This window comes from Triticum dicoccoides, chromosome 7B, assembly GCF_002162155.2.
Source record: "Triticum dicoccoides isolate Atlit2015 ecotype Zavitan chromosome 7B, WEW_v2.0, whole genome shotgun sequence".
Classification (NCBI taxonomy): Eukaryota; Viridiplantae; Streptophyta; class Magnoliopsida; order Poales; family Poaceae; genus Triticum; species Triticum dicoccoides.
The window spans coordinates 214,915,901-214,938,410 of NC_041393.1; the positions used below are offsets into that span (position 1 = coordinate 214,915,901).

At 47.2% G+C, this 22,510-nt stretch overlaps 1 protein-coding gene across 5 annotated transcripts in view; it reads left to right on the forward strand.

Annotated features, from left to right (window-relative positions):
• Window positions 1-11,951: 11,951 nt before the first annotated feature.
• Window positions 11,952-22,510, forward strand: part of LOC119341255 (lysine-specific demethylase JMJ30-like) — an 18,770-nt gene continuing 8,211 nt past the window's right edge. For 2 of the 5 annotated variants that reach the window (XM_037613123.1, XM_037613122.1), the window contains exons 1-2: window positions 11,952-12,488; window positions 20,577-20,786. In XM_037613123.1, coding sequence (XP_037469020.1) covers window positions 12,021-12,488; window positions 20,577-20,786 — 678 coding nt within the window. In that variant the 5' untranslated portion in view covers window positions 11,952-12,020. The remainder of the gene's footprint in view (window positions 12,489-20,576; window positions 20,787-22,510) is intronic. The other 3 variants (XM_037613121.1, XM_037613124.1, XM_037613125.1) reach the window with 2 other exon arrangements.

Consider the following 22,510-nt stretch of genomic DNA (forward strand, 5'->3'; position numbering starts at 1 on the left):
TTAAATCGGCTGCTGAAACCAAGCTTGTGGGTTTTAACCCGGGTGATTCGTCTAAACAGTTCAGCATCAGTGCCAATTTGGATCCGAAATAGGAAAGCGCGCTCATCGAGTTCATCCATGAGAACCGGGACATCTTTGCATGGAAACCCTCTGACATGCCAGGTGTACCGAGAGAACTCGCTGAGCACACCCTTAATATTGATCCAAAGTATAAGCCAGTCAGGCAGTTTCTTCGACGATTCAACAAAGAGAGACGGCAAGCTATTGGAGAGGAAGTCGCCTGGCTTTTGGCCGCCGGGTTTATTGTTGAAGTTTTTCACCCGGAGTGGTTGGCTAACCCGGTGCTCGTGCTCAAGAAGAATGGCACCTGGCGGATGTGTGTGGATTACACAGATTTAAATAAGGCTTGTTCGGCTGATCCCTTGGCTCTTCCCCGTATTGATCAGATCATTGATGCTACGGCGGGTTGTGAGCGTTTAAGTTTTTTGGATGCTTACTCTGGTTATCATCAGATCAAGATGGTAGTTAAGGACCAGGAAAAGGCAGCTTTCATCACTCCATTTGGATTAAGATGTTGAAGTCTCTTATCCCTCTCAACGGTTTGAGGATTACGGGCTCCTGTGTTGATCGTCATTCCCCGGGCGCCATTCTTTGTCTTGGGACACTTATATTTGTTGTACCAAGGTTTGTAAACTCTATTTCTGTCCGCTGAAGCGTCCGGGGTACTTTCTATTTTGCTGATTGGTATGTAACGCTGGTCTTGTGCGCAGCCCCTTGCCGCAGTGTGCTGTCGGCAGGGTGTAGGCCTGCATTTGGTTTTCAGTGTCGCCTCCTCGAATTGAGGTAGTAATCTGCGCTTTGGGTAGTATTTTATTCGGCACGTGAGTCCGTATTCTTCGGCTGCCGCGGCCTTAGTCCGTTTGTCTGCGAGCAGATCTTGGTCAGCTTGGAGTTGCTGCTGCTTCTTCTTCAGGCTTCGTGCAGTGGCTATAAGCATGTGCTGGAAGCGCTCCTGCTCTATGGGATCCTCTGGTACGCCGAATTCATCATCACCGAGGCTCACCTCGTCTTCGGAGGGAGGCATATAGTTATCGTCCTCCAAGTATCCGTCTGTCGCCTGTTCATCTGGGCTAGCCAGCCCGTGTTCCTGTTCGGCTTGCTCGAAGTTGGGTTGATCAGGATTGTATTCCTCTTCGGCACCATCTGGCTTTTCTTCCCCAGTACCGGTATTGTTGTGGAGAGGCTTGGAGCGGCGCCGATGACGCCCGTGTTTTGCTTTGTTCCCCGAGGGGTTATCTTCCGTTGCCTCATCGCCATTGGTTTATTTGGGAGTATCCACCATGTATATGTCATATGAAGAGGTGGCAGTCCAGCGCCCTGTGGGCGATGGTTCCTGTTCTTCTCCTGCATCGTCGTCTATACCGTCGATGTCTTCGGAGTCGAAGTTAAGCACGTGGGTGAAGTCATCGACCGTGGCTATTAAGTGGGTGGTGGGTGGGCAGCGAATTTCTTCGTTGCCAGCTTCCCACTCGAGCCGGACATAGTTTGGCCAGGAGTCTCCTGATAGAGAGAGAGACTTTAAAGAATCTAGCACGTCTCCGAAGGGTGAGTGCTGAAAAATATCCGCGGCAGTGAACTCCATGACTGGAGCCTAGTTTGATTCAATGGGCACGGACGCGCGCGGCCCGGAACACACGGCTGGAGGTGAGTCCGGGGGTCCGGAGACACAGATCCCCTTAGGAGAGGAGTCTATGTCCAGCTCCAACGCCGAGGAGTGTGCGACCTCTAGGGCGGGGTCCATCCACCCGTCCTTGGAAGGCACGACCCACTCTGGAACAAAGTCCGGAGCGGTAGCAGGTGCGATGTTCTGAATACTGTTCGACCGCCGATCTAGGTCGTGCACGTCGTGATTGTTCGGCGCTCCTGACACAGGCCCGAATCCGTCGAAGATCAAGTCTCCGCGGATGTCGGTGGTGTAGTTTAGGTTTCCAAACCTGACCTGATGACCGGGGGCGTAGCTATCGATCTGCTCCAGATGGCCAAGCGAATTGGCCCGCAGTGCGAAGCCGCCGAACACGAAGATCTGTCCAGGGAGAAAAGTCTCACCCAGGACAGCGTGATTGAAGGATGGAGGAGCCATCTAGCCTTACAGCGACTACACAGAGGAACTCTCAGTGAAAGCACCAATGTCGGTGTCAAAACCGGCGGATCTCGGGTAGGGGGTCCCGAACTGTGCGTCTAAGGCTAATGGTAACAGGAGACTGGGGACACGATGTTTACCCAGGTTCGGGCCCTCTCGATGGAGGTAATACCCTACTTCCTGCTTGATTGATCTTGATGATATGAGTATTACAAGAGTTGATCTACCACGAGATCAGAGAGGCTAAACCCTAGAAGCTAGCCTATACTATGATTGTTGATGATGATCGTGAGTCCTACGGACTAAACCCTCCGGTTTATATAGACACCGGAGGGGGCTAGGGTTACACAAAGTCGGTTTACAGAGAAGTAGATCTACATCCGAATCGCCAAGCTTGCCTTCCACGCCAAGGAGAGTCCCATCCGGACACGGGACGAAGTCTTCTATCTTGTATCTTCATAGTCCAACAGTCCGGCCAAAGTATATAGTCCGGCAGTCCGGATACCCCCTTATCCAGGACTCCCTCGGTGTGTACATCAAGTATGATTGTGGAAATCTAAAAAGCAAAGACTAATATCATACAAGACGCTCCAAGCAAAACACATATCATGTGGTGAATAAAAATATAGCTCCAAGTAAAGTTACCGATAGACGAAGACGAAAGAGGGGATGCCTTTCGGGGCATCCCCAAGCTTAGGCTTTTGGTTATCCTTGAATATCTTGGGGTGCCATGGGCATCCCCAATCTTAGGCTCTTGCCACTCCTTATTCCATAGTCCATTAAATCTTTACCCAAAACTTGAAAACTTCACAACACAAAACTCAACAGGAAATCTCATAAGCTCCGTTAGTGCAAGAAAGAAAAACCACCACATAAGGTACTGTAATGAACTCATTCTTTATTTATATTGGTGTTAAACCTAATGTATTCCAACTTCTCTATGGTTCATACCCCCTGATACTAGTCATAGATGCATCAAAATAAGCAAACAACACACGAAAAACAGAATCTATCAAAAACAGAACAGTCTGTAGCAATCTGTAACTTTCGAATACTTCTGGAACTCTAAAAATCCTACCAAAATAGGAATTCCTAGGAAATTTTTCTATTGATCTACATCAAAAAGCATCAACACAAAAGAACATTTCTGTGATTTACTAAAATTATTTTCGTGCACGTAAAAGTTTCTGTTTTTCAGCAGAATCAAATTAACTATCACCGTAGGTTATCCTATAGGTTCTACTTGGCACAAACACTAATTAAAGCATGAAAACACATCTAAACATAGGCTAGATGAAATATTTATTACTAAACAGAAGCAAAAAGTAAGAAACAAAAATAAAATTGGGTTGCCTCCCAACTAGCGCTATCGTTTAATGCCCCTAGCTAGGCATAAAAGCGAGAATAGATCCACGTAGTGCCATCTTTGGCATTCAATTCATAAGTGGCTCGCATTATAGATTCATAAGGTAATTTAACTTTCTTTCTTGTAAAGTGTTCCATGCCTTTCCTTAATGGAAATTGGAATCTAATATTCCCATCCTTCATATCAATAATTGCACCAATCGTTCTAAGGAAAGGTGTACCAAGAATAATAGGACATGAAAGATTGCAATCTATATCAAGAACGATAAAATCTACGGGCACATAATTCCTATTTGCAACAATAAGAACATCATTGATCCTTCCCATAGGTTTCTTAATGGTGGAATCCACAAGGTGCAAGTTTAAAGAGCAATCATCAAAATCATGGAAACCTAGCACATCACATAAAGTTTTCGGAATCATGGAAACACTAGCACCCAAATCACACAAAGCATAGCATTCATGATCTTTAATTTTAATCTTTATAGTAGGTTCCTACTCATCATAGAGTTTTCTAGGTATAGAAACTTCCAACTCAAGTTTTTCCTCATAAGATTGCATCAAGGCATCAACAATATGTTTGGTAAAAGCTTTATTTTGACTATAAGCATGAGGAGAATTCAACACGGATTGCAACAAGGAAATACAATCTATTAAAGAACAATTATCATAATTAAATTCCTTACAATCCATAATAGTGGGTTCAATGCTATTTAAAGTCTTGACCTCTCCAATCCCACTTTTACCAAATTTAGCATCAAGATCTAAAAACTTCGAATCATTGGGACGCCTTTTAACTAAAGTTGACTCATCTCCAGTCCCATCATTATCAAGATTCATATTTCAAAACAAGGATTTAATAGGGTATACATCAATAACTTTTAGATCTTCATCATTATTTTCATGGAGACTAGAAGAACACGCTTTTACAAAGCAATCTTTCTCAGCACGCAATCTAGCGGTTCTTTCTTTGCACTCATCAATGGAAATTCTCATGGCTTTGAGAGACTCATTGATATCATGCTTAGGTGGAATAGATCTAAGTTTCAAAGAATCAACATCAAGCAAAAGTCTATCAACGTTCCTAGCCAATTCATCAACTTTAAGCAGTTTTTCTTCAAGCAAAGCATTAAAATTCTTTTGAGAGATCATAAATTATTTAACACTATTCTCAAAATCAGAGGGCATCTTATTAAAATTTCCATAAGAGTTGTTGTAGGAATTACCATAATTATTAGAGGAATTGCTAGGAAATGGTCTAGGATTAAAGTTTCCTCTATAAGCATTGTTACCAAAATATTCCTACCAACAAAATTCACATCCATAGATTCATTATTATTCTCAATCAAAGTAGAAAAAGGCATATCATTAGGATCAATAGGAGCACTCTTAGTAGCAAACAATTTCATAAGTTCATCCATCTTTCCACTCCAAACATTAATTTCTTCTATAGCATGTACTTTTTTACTAGTAGACCTTTCGGTGTGCCATTGAGAATAATTAGCCATAATGTTATCAAGGAGTTTATTAGCTTCTCCTAAGGTGATTTCCATAAAAGTACCTCCCTCCGGCGAATCTAAAAGATTTCTAGAAGCAAAATTCAATCCGGCATAATTTTTTTGTATATTCATCCATAAGTTCAAACCATGAGTAGGGCAATTGTGAATCATTAATTTCATTCTTTCCCAAGATTGGGGAACATGCTCATGATCAAGTTGTTTTAAATTCATAATATCGTTCCTAAGAGAGATGATCTTAGCGGGAGGAAAATACTTAGAGATAAAAGCATCTTTGCACTTATTCCATGAATCAATACTATTCTTAGGCAAAGACGAAAACCAAGTTTTAGCACGATCTCTAAGTGAAAACGGAAATAACTTTAATTTAACAATATCATTATCCGTATCTTTCTTCTTTTGCATATCACACAAATCAACAAAGTTGTTTAGATGAGTAGCGGCATCTTCACTAGGAAGTCCAGAGAATTGATCTTTCATAACAAGATTCAGCAAAGCAGCATTGATTTCACAAGATTCGACATCATTAAGAGGAGCAATAGGAGTGCTAAGGAAATCATTATTATTGGTATTGGAAAAGTCAAACAATTTGGTATTATCTCGCGCCATCGTGACAAACAATCCAACACACAAGCACACAAAACGGCAAGCGAAAGAGAGAGGAGATTGGGAAAGAGAGGGCGAATAAAACGGCAAGGGTGAAGTGGGGGAGAGGAAAACGAGAAGCAAATGGCAAATAATGTAATGCGAGGGAGATGAGTTTGTGATGGGTACTTGGTATGTCTTGACTTGAGCGAAGACCTGCCCGGCAATGGCGCCAGAAATCCTTCTCGTTACCTCTTGAGCATGCGTTGGTTTTTCCCTTGAAGAGGAAAGGGTGATGCAGCAAAGTAGCGTAAGTATTTCCCTCAGTTTTTGAGAACCAAGGTATCAATCCAGTAGGAGGCTCCTCAAAAGTCCCACGCACCTACACAAACAAACAAGAACCTCGCAACCAACGCAATAAAGGGGTTGTCAATCCCTTCACGGTAACTTGCGGAAGTGAGATCTGATAGAGATAATAAGATAAGATAAATATTTTGGTATTTTTATGATATAGATTGGAAAGCAAAAGATGCAAATAAAAGTAGATGGAAAACTTATATGATAAAAGATAGACCCGGGGGCCATAGGTTTCACTAGTGGCTTCTCTCAAGATAGCATAAGTATTACGGTGAGTGAACAAATTACTGTCGAGCAATTGATAGAAAAGTGCATAGTTATGAGATTATCCAGGCATGATCATGTATATAGGCATCACATCCGCAACAAGTAGATCGAAACGATTCTGCATCTACTACTATTACTCCACACATCGACCGACTCCTGCCTGCATCTAGAGTATTAAGTTCATAAGAACAGAGTAACGCATTAAGAAAGATGACATGATGTAGAGGGATAAACTCATGCAATATGATATAAACCCCATCTTTTTATCCTCGATGGTAACAATACAATACGTGCCTTGCTGCCCCTGCTGTCACTGGGAAAGGACACCGCAAGATTGAACCCAAAGCTAAGCACTTCTCCCATTGCAAGAAAGATCAGTCTAGTAGGCCAAACCAAACTGATAATTCGAAGAGACTTGCAAAGATAACTTAATCACACATAAAAGAATTCAGAGGAGATTCAAATATTTCTCATAGATAAACTTGATCATAAACCCACAATTCATCGAATCTCGACAAACACACCGCAAAAAGAGTTACATCGAATAGATCTCCAAGAAGATCGAGGAGAACTTTGTATTGAGATTCAAAGAGAGAGAAGAATCCATCTAGTTAATAACTATGGACCCGAAGGTCTGTGGTAAACTACTTACAACTCATCGGAGAGGCCTTGGAGATGATGTAGAGGCCCTCCATGGTCGATTCCCCCTCCGGCGGAGCGCCCGTGAAGGCTCCAAGATGGGATCTCACGGATACAGAAGGTTGCGGCGGTGGAATTAGGTTTTCGTGGTGCTCTCCGATGTTTTCAGGGTACGAGAGTATATATAGGCGAAGGAAGTACGTCGGTGGAGCAATGAGGGGCCCACGAGGGTGGGGGCGCGCCCACCCCCAGGGGGCGCGCCGGGCACCCTCGTGGCCGCCTCGTTTACATCTTGACGTCCACTCCAAGTCTCCTGGGTTGCGTTTGTTCCGAAAAGATCGCTCCCGAAGGTTTCATTCCGTTTGGACTCCGTTTGATATTCCTTTTCTTTGAAACACTGAAATAGGCAAAAAAAACATCAATTCAGGCTGGGCCTCCGGTTAGTAGGTTAGTCCCAAAAATGATATAAAAGTGTAAAGTAAAGCCAATAAACATCCAAAATGGGTAATATAATAGCATGGAACAATCAAAAATTATAGATACGTTGGAGACGTATCAGAGCCTTGCTTGATGAGTTCTTCTTGTGAGATGAAGACTTTGACGAAGACTTTGAAGAAGATTTTGAAGATTTCTTCTTCTTCTTGTCATCAGAATCATATTCCTTGCTCTTCTTCTTCTTCTTCTTCTTCTTCTTCTTCTTCTTCTTCTTCTTCTTATTTGATTCCTTATCCCACTGAGGACACTCAGAGATGTAGTGGCCTGTCTTCTTGCATTTGTGGAAAGTCCTCTTCTTGTAGTCACGTGATGAAGCCTCATCATTCTTAGAGCTAGATCTTGAAGACTTGCTGAATTGATTCTTCTTGGAGAACTTCTGAAACTTCCTCACGAGCATTGCAAGCTCTTTGCCAAGCTCTTCAGGATCGCCAGAGCTACAGTCAGATTCTTCTTCAGATGAGGAAACAACCTTTGCCTTCAGAGCACAGGTTCGGCCATAGTTGGGACCATAGACATCACGCTTCTCAGATAGCTGAAACTCATGTGTGTTGAGCCTCTCGAGTATGTCAGACGGATCGAGATCTTTGAAGTCAGGACGTTCTTGAATCATCAGGACTAAGCTGTCAAACGAGCTGTCAAGTGCTCTCAGAAGCTTCTTCACGATCTCATGCTTGGTGATCTCAGTGGGGCTGAGAGCATGCAGCTCATTGGTGATATCAGTCAAGCGATCGAACGTGAGCTAGACATTTTTATTGTCGTTTCTCTTAAGCGGTTGAAGAGATTGCGAAGAACATCGATTCTTGAGTCTCTCTGAGTTGAGACACCTTCATTGACCTTGGACAGACAGTCCCAGACCAGCTTTGCAGTTTCCAGTGCACTCACACGGCCATATTGCCCTTTGGTCAGATGACCACAGATGATGTTCTTGGCGGTTGAGTCCAATTGAGCAACTCTCTTGACATCAGCAGCGGTGACGCCTTCAGCGACTTTGGGAACGCCAGTCTTGACGACATACCAAAGATTAACATCAATGGCTTCAAGATGCATGCGCATCTTGTTCTTCCAGTAGGGGTAGTCAGTGCCATCGAAGACGGGGCACACAGCGGAGACCTTGATTATCCCTGCAGTCGACATAGCTAAAACTCCAGGTGGTTAAACCAAATCATATAGAACAAGGGAGTACCTTGCTCTGATACAAATTGAAAGTGCTAGTTATCGACTAGAGGGGGGTGAATACGCGATTTCTATGAAAGTCTTCAAAACACGGTGGCTTTGAAGACAAACGGGTAAACTGAGCCTAAATAGTAAGCATAGCAAGCATAAGTCTAACATACAACATAACGAAAGCGTGAAGACTAATTGCAACTAGGTAGACAGGACCAGAAAGATAGATAGTACGAAGCTAAATAGATAATGGTCTTCACAGTGTGAAGTCAAACAGATTAGACAGGCAAGCAATGACTTCACGAAGACAACTGTAAAGTAGGGAGAGTAGAGGATAGAACCAGAAGCTTGACGAAGACAAGGATTTGGTAGACCAGTTCGGGTTGCTGTGACAACTGTACGTCTGGTTAGGGAGGCTGAGATTTAACTCAAAAGACCATGTCTTCACCTTATTCCCCTTGAGCTAAGGACAGTCAGTCCTTGCTCAATCACTCTGGTAAGTCTTTGAGGTAGACTTCCAAACCTTCACAGACTTCGTTCACCGGCAATCCACAATGACTCTTGGATGCTCAGAACGCGACGCCTAACCGGCTGGAGGATTCACAGTCCTCAAGTGTAACAAGTCTTCAGATCACGCGGACAGAAAGACTTCAGTGATGCCTAACACTCTTTGGCTGTGGGTGTTTTGGCCTTTGTCCTTGCAAGGATTTCTCTCTCAAATGCTTCAGAGGTGGGTTGCTCTCAAACGACAAAAGTCATGCACTAACTCTGAGCAGTCACCAATTTATGGTGTAGGGGGTGGGCTAGCCAGGAGGCAATCCGACCTGATATGTCTGAAATGACCCTGGGTCACTAAGGAACTGACATGTGTCCAACGGTCAGATTTCAAACACACGTGGCAGCTTGTCTTGAGCTACAAGCAAAGCTGACTCATCTAGCTCTGGATAAGATTTGCTCTCATTATCTTCGCTCGAAGACATAGGATTTGGTTGAGCATCACTTCAGTCACTCTGACTTTGTTCACTTGGACCCCACTTAACAGTACGGTGGTTCCTATGACTCAATGAGAAGAAAAAGGAAACTACGAAACAACTATGTCTTCGCACTCCATAGTCTTCAAGCCAATAGCTTCACGCGACATAATCTTCGTCGTGAATGTCTTCACGAACCACCATTGTCTTCAATGTCTTCTCACATTTTTAGGGGTCATCTCTGGTAGGTAAACCGAATCAATGAGGGACACTACCTGTGTTATCCTGCAATTCTCACAAACACATTAGTCCCTCAACCATGTTTGTTATCAATACTCCAAAACCAACTAGCTAGGGGTGGCACTTGATGCACTTACAAGAATCCTCTGCAAGATCCGTGCCATGCGTGAATCCGACAAAAACATGCTTCCGGTCAGGTTGAACCTTGGCGGGTTGAGTGCGCCAAGCCGGCTCGACGATCTCGGCGCAGATGTCCGGCTCAGGCTCTGATATGCCAATCTTGCCGATGAAGATGTGAATCCCGCCGAAGGGGACCCGGTACCCGTACTCGATTGAGTCGGCCTCGGGGCCCCAGCCAGCATCGTCGATGTAGAGCTTGTCGCGGTGACTCTTGGTCATCCTGCCAACGGCGTATCCCCTCGATCCCTGCGAAGGAGCCCTTCAAGAACTCGAAACCACCATGCGCTGGCCCCACGGCGGGCGCCAACTGTCGTGGTTTTGTCACGGTAGATGTCCTCGTGAAAGGACTTAGGTGCAAGGCCATGGCTATGGTGATTAGCTTAAAGGAGTTGAGCAGGACGAGAGACACACGAGTTTACCCAGGTTCGGCCCCTCACCAACGAGGTAAAAGCCTACGTCCTGCTTTTATGTTGTATTGATTGAGTATCGATTACAAGAGAGCGGAATCGCTTAACCTAGCTATCAATTGATTGTAACTTAACTTTACCCGCCGCGGGGACTCGCCTTTATATACACAGGTCGAGGCCCTGGGCTTTACAAGAGTTCGGGTCGGGTCACTCAACGTGACCAACCCTGGTTGTAAGTCGCCTTGCCTTGCTAGGCAAGTCGCCGTTGGGTGGCTTACACCTCCGGGTCATGCTCCGTCTCCGAGTCTTGGGCCTTTAATCAGCCCACGTCGTAAGCCGCCTCCAGGCTTTCATGTCTTGGCTTCTTGGGCCTTCTTAACTTTATTACTGAGTTGCCAACAGTGTAACCCGGCCCCTCCTGGGCGGGTCACACCGTGGGGTTATATCCCCAACAACCGGTGTGCCCGACTCATCGCCTAGATGGATGTTCAGGCCCCTACCAGTCGGCATTGCTCAACCGGGTACACAAGAAGGCACACCACTTCAATTGTCTACCGAATTAAACGTGATCAAACTGCGCAACTCCGTATGGGGAATCCGACACCATCAGTTTGCATTATTCCACGAGCTGTATTTTCAAGTCATTGTATAGAGGAGTACATTTGCAAACCCGCTTGCGATGGCCCGGTTGTCGTGCTTTGGGGTATCTGCCAGGCCTATCACGATGCAACTGCTCGAATGCGCGTGTTTTCGAATGTCTGCCCAACCTTTGGATACCACGGCCGCATGCGCTGTTTCACCGGCTATTGAGTAGCCCTAGTCGGCCAAAGAAGGACATGGGTAATGATATTCGTTTTCTGTCATTAGTAAACATCAAGGCAAATACTATCATAGTACGGACATAATCACTTGCAAATAGTTCACGAGAAACATTATTCAAATAGTTGAACAACATTCCCGGTTACATATCATGTAAATGCATCCCATATTCCTAAAAGCATATGCGAATACAGATTCGAAATGGATATTATCGGTACCATTTGCATATGAATCGGTGCTCCAACCTTTCGCCCCGTCAAAAGGTTATTCTCCTTTTGTTTATGAATATAAGCTGTTTTAACCTTTTTATGAATCAGATGTGTATAGACATATTTTTAATATATTTCTTTACTTATTTGAGTTTTATGCGGTCTACATTGAAATATCTAAAACATCTCATAGGAATGTGAACGGAGGTACTTCGTCCGATCCAAAATGGAGTAAGTGTGATAGACGCACACTTTTTTCAATAGGAAGGAGTATATAGTATTTATGTAGCTCGAAAATACGTAACGTGACTAGGGAGGAAACCTTGTGAAGTTGTGATACACCGATACTCCCGCGGTCTTTACTAGCCGTTCACGTACAAATATCTTTACTCAGAAAATATCTTAGCCTGACCACGATCAAGGGTAGAAAAGTAAATCTTGCTCCTCTGCCTCACATCTGAGCTCAAGTATCCGGCTCGAAAATATCTCATATCTTACTAGGAGTGAGGGCACAATCGTAAATCCAATCAATCCACCTCACACCCGAATCCGAGTAAGCAGCGCAACGACCACGGACCCACAGGGGCACCCGAAAATATCTCCTTCCCTTTCCACTCCTCATCACCTCCGCTTTTGCGCTTTTCCAAGGGCTCAGCGACTCCGAGATGGACACCGGCGAGCCGACGGGTACAGCGGCAGCGGCGGCGGGAGGAGAGAAACGGGCGATGCTGCTGCGGCAGATCACCGAGGAGGGGGGCTTCGCCTTCGTGGCCTCCGCGGAGAAGGCGGCCGCGGGGGACCTGCGCGCGGCGGAGGCGGCGGGGGAGATGGCATGGGAGCAGCTGCACTCGGGGCCGTGGAGCGCGGTGGAGCCTGCGTGGCGGCACGCCTATGCGCTCGCTTGCCTCCACGTCGCGAGCCTCCGCGCCGGTGACGACCGCCGCGCGGCGCTCCGAGCGCTCGACATGGGCCTCATCATGGGTGGCGACCTCCTCCGCGCAGAGCTCGAAGCAGCTATTGCGCAAGTCCCTGCCAATGGAAAACGCGAGGGCGAAGGCGACGGTGCGGGAGACGCCGGCAGAAACGTGGAGAGGTGGAGGGAAGGGCTCAGTAGGAATCGAGACCTCGGCGATGTGAGTACTTCTATTCTGTTGGCCTGCCATCTGTGAGTTTCCTTTCTTAAGATTGGTGCATGAAAATGCAGAGCTAGAATTACCAGCAGTATGCTGCTATTGCCGGTAATTTGTTCGGCCGAGTGGTTCACTCCAGACAATTTTCTGCATCACTGGCTGGAAATCCTCAAGTGGGCCACTATCTCCTGTGCGCGTTGCAGCCAGTGTTACTTTTTGCATCCTAGGTTGCAGCCAGAATGTTTAGGCAATTTATTTTGCTAATTTCTATTGGCAAGTTCTGGGGTTCCCAAATGTTCGCATGCCGAAATATTGGCTAGCCAATTTTTGGCTACAAACCAAGCATGCTTTAGCTTTATAATTCACTTTATCTCATAAATTCATAAATGGCTGAACCTGTTCTTCTGAATAGGTTAGTTTTTTTTTTCGTGAATAGGCATTGTTTCGTATCATTGCATTGATAGGGGAGGAGAGTAACAAATGAATACAAAGGAGAGAGGGGGGAAGCAACTCGACGGGGCGTACACAAGTTGGCGTCCCAAAGAGTGCAAGATGAGCATGATGGAGGATGCTCAGCCTCAACATCTAAAAATCAGGATACAGGAATAACATTTAGCAGCCTTTTGGCTCCCGCACGAGCCCAAAGCGTGGCTTTATCCTTGATGGCGTGCACAAGGTCGGTGTTAGACGGCCGTAGGCCATCGGAGACAGCGGCGTTTCGGTGCTTCCAGGCAGCCCAGGCGACGAGCATGATGAGGGAGTTGAGTCCCTAACATAATCTAGCTGGGCAAGCGCTGGTTGCTGCCGACCACCATAGGAAGAAGCTTGCGGTGTCGCTGAATAGGTTAGTCATTTAGGCAGGCGGAATGTGGCAGATGGATTGGTTCAGTGGGATGATATACCAAGTGTACAGAAGTACCACAAGTTCTAGCACCTAGCAGCCACTTAGCAACCATAGTGTTGTAATGACTTGACTTGTCCGATTAAGTTTAATGATCTGCTAGATAATTTCAGGTTGAGACACCTAGCAGGCATGACACATAATAGTTTGACACTAGGACTTAATTTTGGTAGTCCCCCGGGCTCAGATCTTCGAGGTTCCCCCATGGTAGTGATGTCAGAATCCCCCCATACCTCAAGCCGCTGTATGCCCATGGTTATGGCCATCGAAGGCCGTGATAGGAGTGCCTCGTAGTCAGCTGCGTTGTTGGAGTCAATATATAAATTTGGAGCACATAACGTACCGACTACCCCAGCCCCCAAGCCAGGAAGCATCTTTGAACCATCAAAGTACATGATCCAATGCTTATAATCAATTCCTCGGTGAGGTTGCTGGTCCTCCGTCCACTCCACAACAAAATCGGCAAGACCTGCGCTTTGATAGCTCCGCGAGGCTGGAATTTGATCTCGAAGGACATCAATTCCAGGGCCCATTTGGCATGTATCCCTGTTTCCTTTTGTCGGTTGTCTTTGCACTTTACAAACTTGTGGATTTGTAAGGGCCTCAGTTTAAGGCTGGGCAAGCGCCTCTTTTCTAAAAAAATTCCAAGGCCCATTTGGCAATTTGGCTAGTCGCATCTTTGTTGTTGATTATATCAGGGGGACTTGGTTTGCTACAGAATGGGGGGCAGGCCTGAAAATAGTGCCGCAGTTTCCGGAACGCCATGAAGACGGTGTACGCGATCTATTGATAATGCGAGTATCTGGTCTTGCACGGCGAAAGCACCTCAGAAACATAGTAGACCGACCTCTGGACTTTGTATGTGTGGCCCACCTCCTTGTGTTCGACCACCAGGACTGCACTAACCACATTTGTGCATCGTACGCCGACTTGCTTATCCAGGCATTTGTGCATCGTACGCTGGTACGTGGCTCATGTGTTCTTCAACCTAAAAGGCATGGTGATATACTAGAACGGCCTGTACGGCGTGATGAAATAGGTGGCCTCCTGATCGGCCATCTTCATTCGGATCCGGTGGGACCCGAAGTACGCGTCCACAAACGAGAACAACTAGTGCCCGGTGGCGTCGATAATCTGATCGATGCCGGAGAGTGGATATGGTTCTTTCGGGCAAACCTTATTGATGTCTTTATAATTGACACAAAGGCTCCATGTGTCGTTCTTTTTCGGCACCATGATTGGGTTTGCTAACCAGGTCGGGTGCTTTACTTCCCAATGAATCCAGCCTCCAAGAGTTACGCAATCTCCTCGCCCATGGCCCTGCGCTTTCCTTACGAGAACTGCCACAACATCTGTTTGATAGGCCGGGCTAATTTCTGTATGTTTAGGTTGTGCTTTGCGATTCGCTTGGATGCCTGGCATATCGGATAGCTGCCAGGAGAAGATGTCCCAGTTCTCACAGAGGAAGTCGCAGAGCGCGCTTTCCTCTTTCGGGTCCAAGGTGGTCCCGATGTGAGCTTTCTTGGAGGAATTTGTAGGGTGGACCTGGAAGCTTTCGATGTCTTGGCCGGCTAGAACGAAGAGCCCGGCTTCTGTTTCTTGGTCATGATGATATCGTCTTTGTCGACTACCTCGCGCATGTCGGCAAGCTCATCTGTTGCGGTCGCCTCTCCAGCCAGTGCCACCATAGCCTTGTCGGCCTTGTAGGATTTTTGGTAGTTGCCGGACGCTGTGATGACTGCCTTGGGGCCCGGCATCTTCATCTTCAGATATGCATAGTGTGGCACCACGACAAACTTGGCAAAAGTCGGTCTGCCGAGGAGCACATGATAGCCGCTTTTGCATGGAACGACTTCAAAGCAAAGGCTCTCAAGGCAGTAGTTGTCCGACGTGCCGAACACCAATTCCAGGGTGATCTGACCCAGAGGCTGGGCCTTCATGCCCAGGATGATTCCCATGAACCTTGTGTCGGACGACCTGATGCGGGACTTCGGAATTTCCATCTTTAGCATCTGGACGTACAAAAGGTTGAGAGTGGTGCTACCGTCCATGAGGACTCTGGTGAGGTGGCAGCCTTCAACTATCGGGTCGAGGACCAAGGTGGCCTTCTCAGGATGGGGAATGTTGCGTGTGTGATTGCTTTGGTCGAAGGAGATCAGTTGATTCGACCAGTCCAGGAAATTGTGGCACTGCGGGCTTCGTAGCATAGACCTCTCTATCGGCGAGCTTTTGTGCCCTCTTGGACTTGACCATGCGGAAGATCATGTTCACTGTCTTGATGTTTGCGCCGGCCTCGTCGTTGCCACTGCTTGAGTTGCCACCCCGGCCATCTTTGGTCGGGTCATGCCTATTATGGTCGGCATCGTCTTTGTTCTTGCTGGCTTCCCGCATTGCTCTCTAATGGCAATAGCATTGTCTGTTTGTGTAGTTGGCCCTAGGGAGACTAGGGTCCTCTGGTGAGTGGTAATCGCATGCCTGCCCATGATCTCGTCAAAGTCAGGACCACCTTGCTTCTTTTTGTCTGAGCACTGGTTCTACTTCTGCCCGAGAGCGCACTGGCGCCGGCCTTCGAACTCGGTGTTGACCTTTTCATCTCCGTGCTCGTCATTCTAGCGCTTCTGGTTACGGTTGTCGTTATTGCACCGAGGACGACCATACTTATCTTTCACCCCGGAGGTTCCAGGATTGTTGCGATGTGTCGGGGCCATCATGATCTTTTGTTGGGCCACCCAGGCCTCCTAATCGGAAGCGTAGGCAATAGCTATTTCATGAGTCCGCCATGTTTCATTGAGTTGCCTTGCGCAGGTCACGCGTCAACAGCTTGCCTTGACATCCATTTTTTAATGTTGTAATGGCCTCAACATCGGTGATGTCGACAATCTCGTTCTTCTTTTTGAGCCAGCGAGTATGACGTTCCTAAGGCCATGCTGGCTGGCCGGCCTCTGGTAAGTGCCCATGAAGTTTGCCATAAACTCATGATGTATGCCGTTCCAGCAGAAGATTGACTTGGGTAGCTGAGTGTTTAACCAAGCACGGACCGAGCCTTTCAGCATGATTGACATGTACTTGATAGCGTGGAAAGAATCCCCGTTAACCAGCTGCACGGCTGTTACGTAGTCAGCCAACCAAAGCTTTGAGTTTTATTCTGCGTCGTACTTGTCGACAAGGCATAGATGGAAATAGTCCGAGAACTTATAGTCGACTATATCGTCAGCAAAGCATGCCGGACACGGGGTTGGTATGTCAGGCATCTGTTTGCAGGGCGGTGACGATGTGGCGTGCGTCGTCTCGGCCGGTGACGCGGTCTTGTTCATTGAACGACCAGCCTAGACGTCTGGCGTCCTCGTGCAACCGCGCCATCCGCTGATCTGACCAGCATGGGGAAGCGCCCGGCTGCTTGACCGAGATGCCAAGCTTGCCGTTGAGCGGATGTCACTCGTGGTTGCGGTTGTGCTTTTGGATATGGCGTAGACGTTTTGCTGGACGACCGCCGTCTTCAGGAGTGCCAGTCCCTCCTCAGACTGCGCCCGATCTGAGCAGGAAGGGTGATGTTCCCGAATACTTCGGCCGCTGCCTGCATGTTTTTGGCATGCGTGCGGAAAGCCGGCGGTGGAGGTGACGCCGGGCCATTGATATGGCTATTGACTTCCTTGCCAGATTGCGGTAGAGCGGCTGCACCATCAACTGGGAGGTCGCGGTCGGGGCAGGCGTTTAGCAGTTCTACGGACTGCAGTAGATCGGCCTGCCTTCACAACAAGCAATTCTTCTCCTTATTGGTTTTCTTGAGTGCCTTCAGGATCTTCTGTCGTGTTTCTTCCATCTTCAAGCTAGTGGGATCCCGTGCCTGTGATCGGGAAGTTCAACTTTTCTTCGCCCAACTCCTCAGATAAGGTCTCAGTGGCGTTGTCTTCGACGGCTTTCCGAGAGGCCCCCGTCTCCACAATGTAGCACTTGTACGTCGATGTCGCCCGCCAAGGACGGAATGTTGGCGATATCGGGATTGCCTCCGGGCAACTCTCGGCCGGGTTACATTTCCTCATTGAGGTCCTAGAGTTATGTAGGATCGAAAGGATAGGTCTAGAGGGGTGGGGGAGGGTAGACATTAATCAGGCAAAAGGTGCAATTTTTAATTCTCTTGAAACTTAGGCAGATTTTAGCACCAGTTAGATAGCAAGCAGTGCAATATACCCTACACATGCATATCTAAAGTATGAGCAGCGAAAAGTATATGACATGCAAGTGCAAGAAAGTGAGGAGTAGAGTTTAGGAGATTTTGCAAACGAAGGGTGACACAAAGATTTTTCTCGTGGTTCTGATAGGTGGTGCTATCGTACATCGATGTTGATGGAGACGTCAATCCGGGGATAACGGCTGCGCGAGTCCATGAAGGGTCCATGAAGAAGCAATCTTGTCTATTCCATCACGGCTTATGCCCACGAAGGACCAGCCTCACTTGGGGTAGATCTTTGCGAAGTAGGCGGTCTCCTTGCCCTTATAAACTCCGTGGTTCGCTCCTCAAGCATTGGAGGCTCCCAAGTGACACCTAACCAATCTAGGAGACACCACACTCCAAAAGGTAATAGATGATGTTGTTGAGGAGGAACTCCTTGCTCTTGTGCTTCAAAAGATAGTCTCCTCGACACTCAAACATTCTCTCACGGATTTGGCTATGTGGTAGGAGAGGGGTTGGAGTGGAAAGCAACTTGGGGAGGCTAGAGATCAAAGTCCTATGGTTGGAGTGGAAAGCCTTTGATCTCAACACAAGTGTAGGTGGTTCTCTCTCAGAAAATGAATATGGCAAGTGTAAGCTTCGAATTGGCTGCTCTCTGAGAGTTGGTGGATGGGTGGGGGTATATATAACCATCACTAAAAATACAACCCTTACACACCTTTGTGCACACTTCAGCGGGACCGGATGAAACCACTCAGTGAGACCAACTTGTACAAAAGGTTTGAACTTTAGATTTTTTGGTGAGACCAGATGAAACCTCTCAGTGGGACCGAGTCAAGCTGACCTAAGCACTTTCCACACTTAGGTGTCACTGACTGAAACCATTCGGAAATTTCAATTGATTTTCACTTGACAACATAAGGTTGGCAAGTGCTCTTCGGTGGGACCGAAGGGCCAACTCAGTGAGACCGAGACGCTAGGGTTTAGGCAGTGGCTATGTCAAGTGTATCTCGGTGAGTCCGGTTGAATGTGTTTGGGTGGGACCGAGATGGACTTTAGCGTTGTGGAGATAGATGAATGAGAGACTATGGCCGAGGGTTTTGGAGCAATCTCCCTAAGCACTCAATTAGACCATCATCAAAACCTCATCCCCTTTTAATAGTATTGGCTTTCATACGGACTCAATGTGATCTTGGATCACTTAACCGAAAATGTAGAGTCTTGAAGCTTTGCCAACGCCATTCCTTAGCAGCTTGAAGGGTCCACTTCTCAATCCAAAGGTTTGACTAAGTTGAACTCTTCCTGAAATATACTCAAGGAAAAACATTAGTCCAACGGCATGTATGTTGACATGACTTACCAAAACCACCAAGGGATTGAATGTGCTTTCAAGTTCCTATCACCGGCTCCTTCCAGGACGTCATGTAGTGTGTCAATGTTGGCGATGACGTGCGAGGTGGGTCGGTTGATGAAGGTTGCCGGCCGCTCTTGAGCCTAACTAGGAGCTAGGCCCTAGAGGATAAGCTCGCCGCAAGAACTGGTGATGAACTCCAGTTTTCCGAAGTGGACAATCCGACCTATTGCAAAGGTTTCGACGAGCCTGAGACGGCCAGTCGAATCGGCGATATAGCACATCGTGCCAAACGCGGACATATGCCCCGACGCGAAGACACCGACTTAAATTGTAGATCTCATCTGATCTCTGCGTTCGCTACTGTCGGAGTTATTTCTGGCAGATCCCTCGGTAGGGTACTCTGGCCAGACGAGTAAATCGGATGGGAAACATGGAAGGATTTATCCAGATTCAGGCCCTCACGGAGGAGGTAAGACCCTTCTTCCTGCTTGGTTGTATTGATTGTGTATAGGGGTTACAAAGATGATCGAGGGATTGAGTTCCAACTCTAGATTCTTGTGTATCGACTAGCTAGCCCCGCCTGGGTACCGGGGTCTAGGGTTACATGCTCTTAGTCAGTTGCGGAGGGGTCCTTCTGGACGTTGGCTTCCTTGTTGTGTACTCCAAGGCCTCTGAGTCCTTGTTGTCGGGCCATGGGCCGGTACAACGGCCCAGGCAGGAACCGACCTAGGGGGGCCTGGCCGGCCTACTCTGGCCGGTTTCCGGTATGATGAGGCACCCCTGGGCCATAACACCGTCAATACTCCTTTAGGTGAGGGATGTCCATATAAAGTGATGTATTGTTGGGATATATCTACTCCTATAGAAACCCAATTGGTGATGATGGTGTGTCTACCATCCACCATTTCTGACCATCCGATCTGCATCTAACGTATGCAAGGTAAGTTGTGGCATTTTTGCAAAAGATCCCACCACTCAGCTCCACATTTGCTGAAACCCCTTTATCTCTTCAGACCAGCCCCATCCCTTCCCACCTCATCCAAACACAGTGGCTGAGCCATCTCAAGTTTAGAGCCAGTGCAAGATCCAAGTGTTGCTAAGTTAATTAGTTTTTGCCCAAACATACTCTCACTTAGCCCAATTTTCTCTACTAGAGCTCCGTGGACTTGCACCATGGGAGCCCGGGCAACTGCCCCGGCTCACCGGGTGCTGTCTCCACCACTGTCCAAACAGATAAGAGGAACATACTTTGGGTGAATTCTAACATATTTTTTGTGATATATACCAAAACTCCTTTTTATTGTGGTATATACGAAAGCTAGGGTATTAGTCTATTATGGGTCCATTGCAACACAGAGACACCTTTGCTAGCAATTATTTCATCCTTGCACATTGTAGAACTTATGGGGTTAGTTTTCACAGGTTTTTCCAAAGCACTACTTTTCCTGTTTATATTCGTTTCAAACTACATAAATTTGGAAGTTTCTTAGAGGGTTACCCATCTCATAGGGTTTTGGTTTGGCACCCCCACTTAGTTTAAGCATATTGTTCAAAATTATCATAGGATTATGGACATATGATTTCTCCAATATATTATTATGTAATTTACTAATTATATTTAATCCCTTTTTTTATTGCAACGCACTTAATGATAATCTGTCTCAGGCGCTCAAAGTTCTGCCGGTGAAATCCCTATCTTGCAAGCGAATCGAGCGGCGGACATGCATTTCTTTGGAGGCATTTATACATGATTACTTTTTACGTGAGTCCCCTGTTATACTCAGCGGCTGCATTGATCATTGGCCTGCAAGGACAAAGTGGAAGGACATAAAATACCTAGAGAGGATAGCTGGAGACCGCACTATTCCTGTCGAGGTGATTACTCACACACTTACGCTTTGCACATTGACCTGTCATGCAGCAAACAAAATCAATTCTAACATTTTGTCAACTAAACTAATGCATTGTGAAGCTCACTTTGCCTCCTTCAGACGATATTAAAATTAAATAAATAAATATACTGTTAATTGGGAAATAATATGAAGTTTCATTCAAAAAGTGCATTGAATGATTAAATCTGATTCTACAGTAAATTGGCTGGTTTCCAGCAAGTGGCTCATATACTCAATTTCCATCTCCAGGACTTCAATCAAGCTTATCTCAGGAAGTATTTATTTTTGCATTCTCTTCTCTATCCCGCATTTCTCCTCTTATTATTTACCTTACGTTCTTGTGTATGATATAAGCTTGAGATGTGCTACCTAGACTAGTTTTAACAGTAGGCAGAATTATGTCTTATGGACAGATTGATTCACATGCTTCTATATACGGATATTTGCATCTTGCCTAGCCAATGTTTCGTTTGTACTTCGAATCAGTCTATTCATATTACCAATCCTAATTTCTAGTGGTTTGAACCAATGTTATGGCGCTGCTAGAAGGAGGGCGCGAGAGGGCCGGCCGGGGGCCTTTTTTGCCCACGGCCGGGCAAGAGGGAAGGGATTTCCTTCTTAATTCTTGCTTGATTAGATTGATAAATATCCTCTCTTTATATAGAGAGGTTTACTTGACTCCCAAGCAAGGCTTACTTGACCCCTAAGCAAGCAACCCTTATCTCAAATTAACCCTAAGACTAATGGGCCCATTAGGCCCATTACGTACTCTAACACTACACCCCACCTGAACATGCAGCTTGTCCTCGAGCTGCAGCCTAACCAACTTATAACCATGACTCGACGCATCACAAACCGAACACCTAAAAACAAGCCTTTTACATCTCGGCTTGTTTTATGACTCTCAACCGGAAATGGACTGGGACGCTTTATTTTGGATCCCTCAACAAAAAGTGGACACCATCTGCACGTCGGACGTGCACGTGTACAGCCACCTGGATCCCATGGACACCACCTGGACCAAAGGAGTGCATGTGTATGGCCACCTGGAAGTGGTTGCAAGAGCGACCAGCAGAGGCGCCCTCGCGGCGGCCGGCGGCGGAAAGCAGTGGTGCTACATGGTGCGCTCCTGTCGGTGACACCCTGCCTTCTCCCCGCTGGACGACTGTTGTTCTGCACCGCACAGGGAAGAGTGGAGGGCTTGCGATGGAGAATGACGAGGAGGGGTGCGCCCCCCCAACTGCCGATGTCGCAGACTTTGAGGTCGCTGCCCGTGGGGAAAACAGCATGCCCGTCGCCCGCGGGGGAAACCGCATGCCCAAGATCCCCGACGCAGCGGACGAGATCAAGGTCCTTTGCGCAGCGAAGGGCAACTTGGAGGAGCGGCAGCTGCAGACCACGCATCTCTTGCACACACTGACGCGCTAGGAGGCCGCGCGCAGCAGCCTGCAGCCTCACGGCCGCTGACACGTGGCGGGTAGCGATCCAAGACGGAAGTGGTGACGGCGACGACGGGGACTTGATCTGCTGGATGTGGACGCTCTGGGATGGCGGCGGCGCTGATGGGAACGAGGTCGTCGCACTCCCGTCGTAGGGCATCCCATACTGGGCGACGGAGCTGACCGGCGGTGGCTGCTGCAGCTGCAGCGGCTGTTGCGGTGCCGCGCCGGGCAGCGGCAGCGGCTGCTGCGGCGGAGCGTCGGGCAC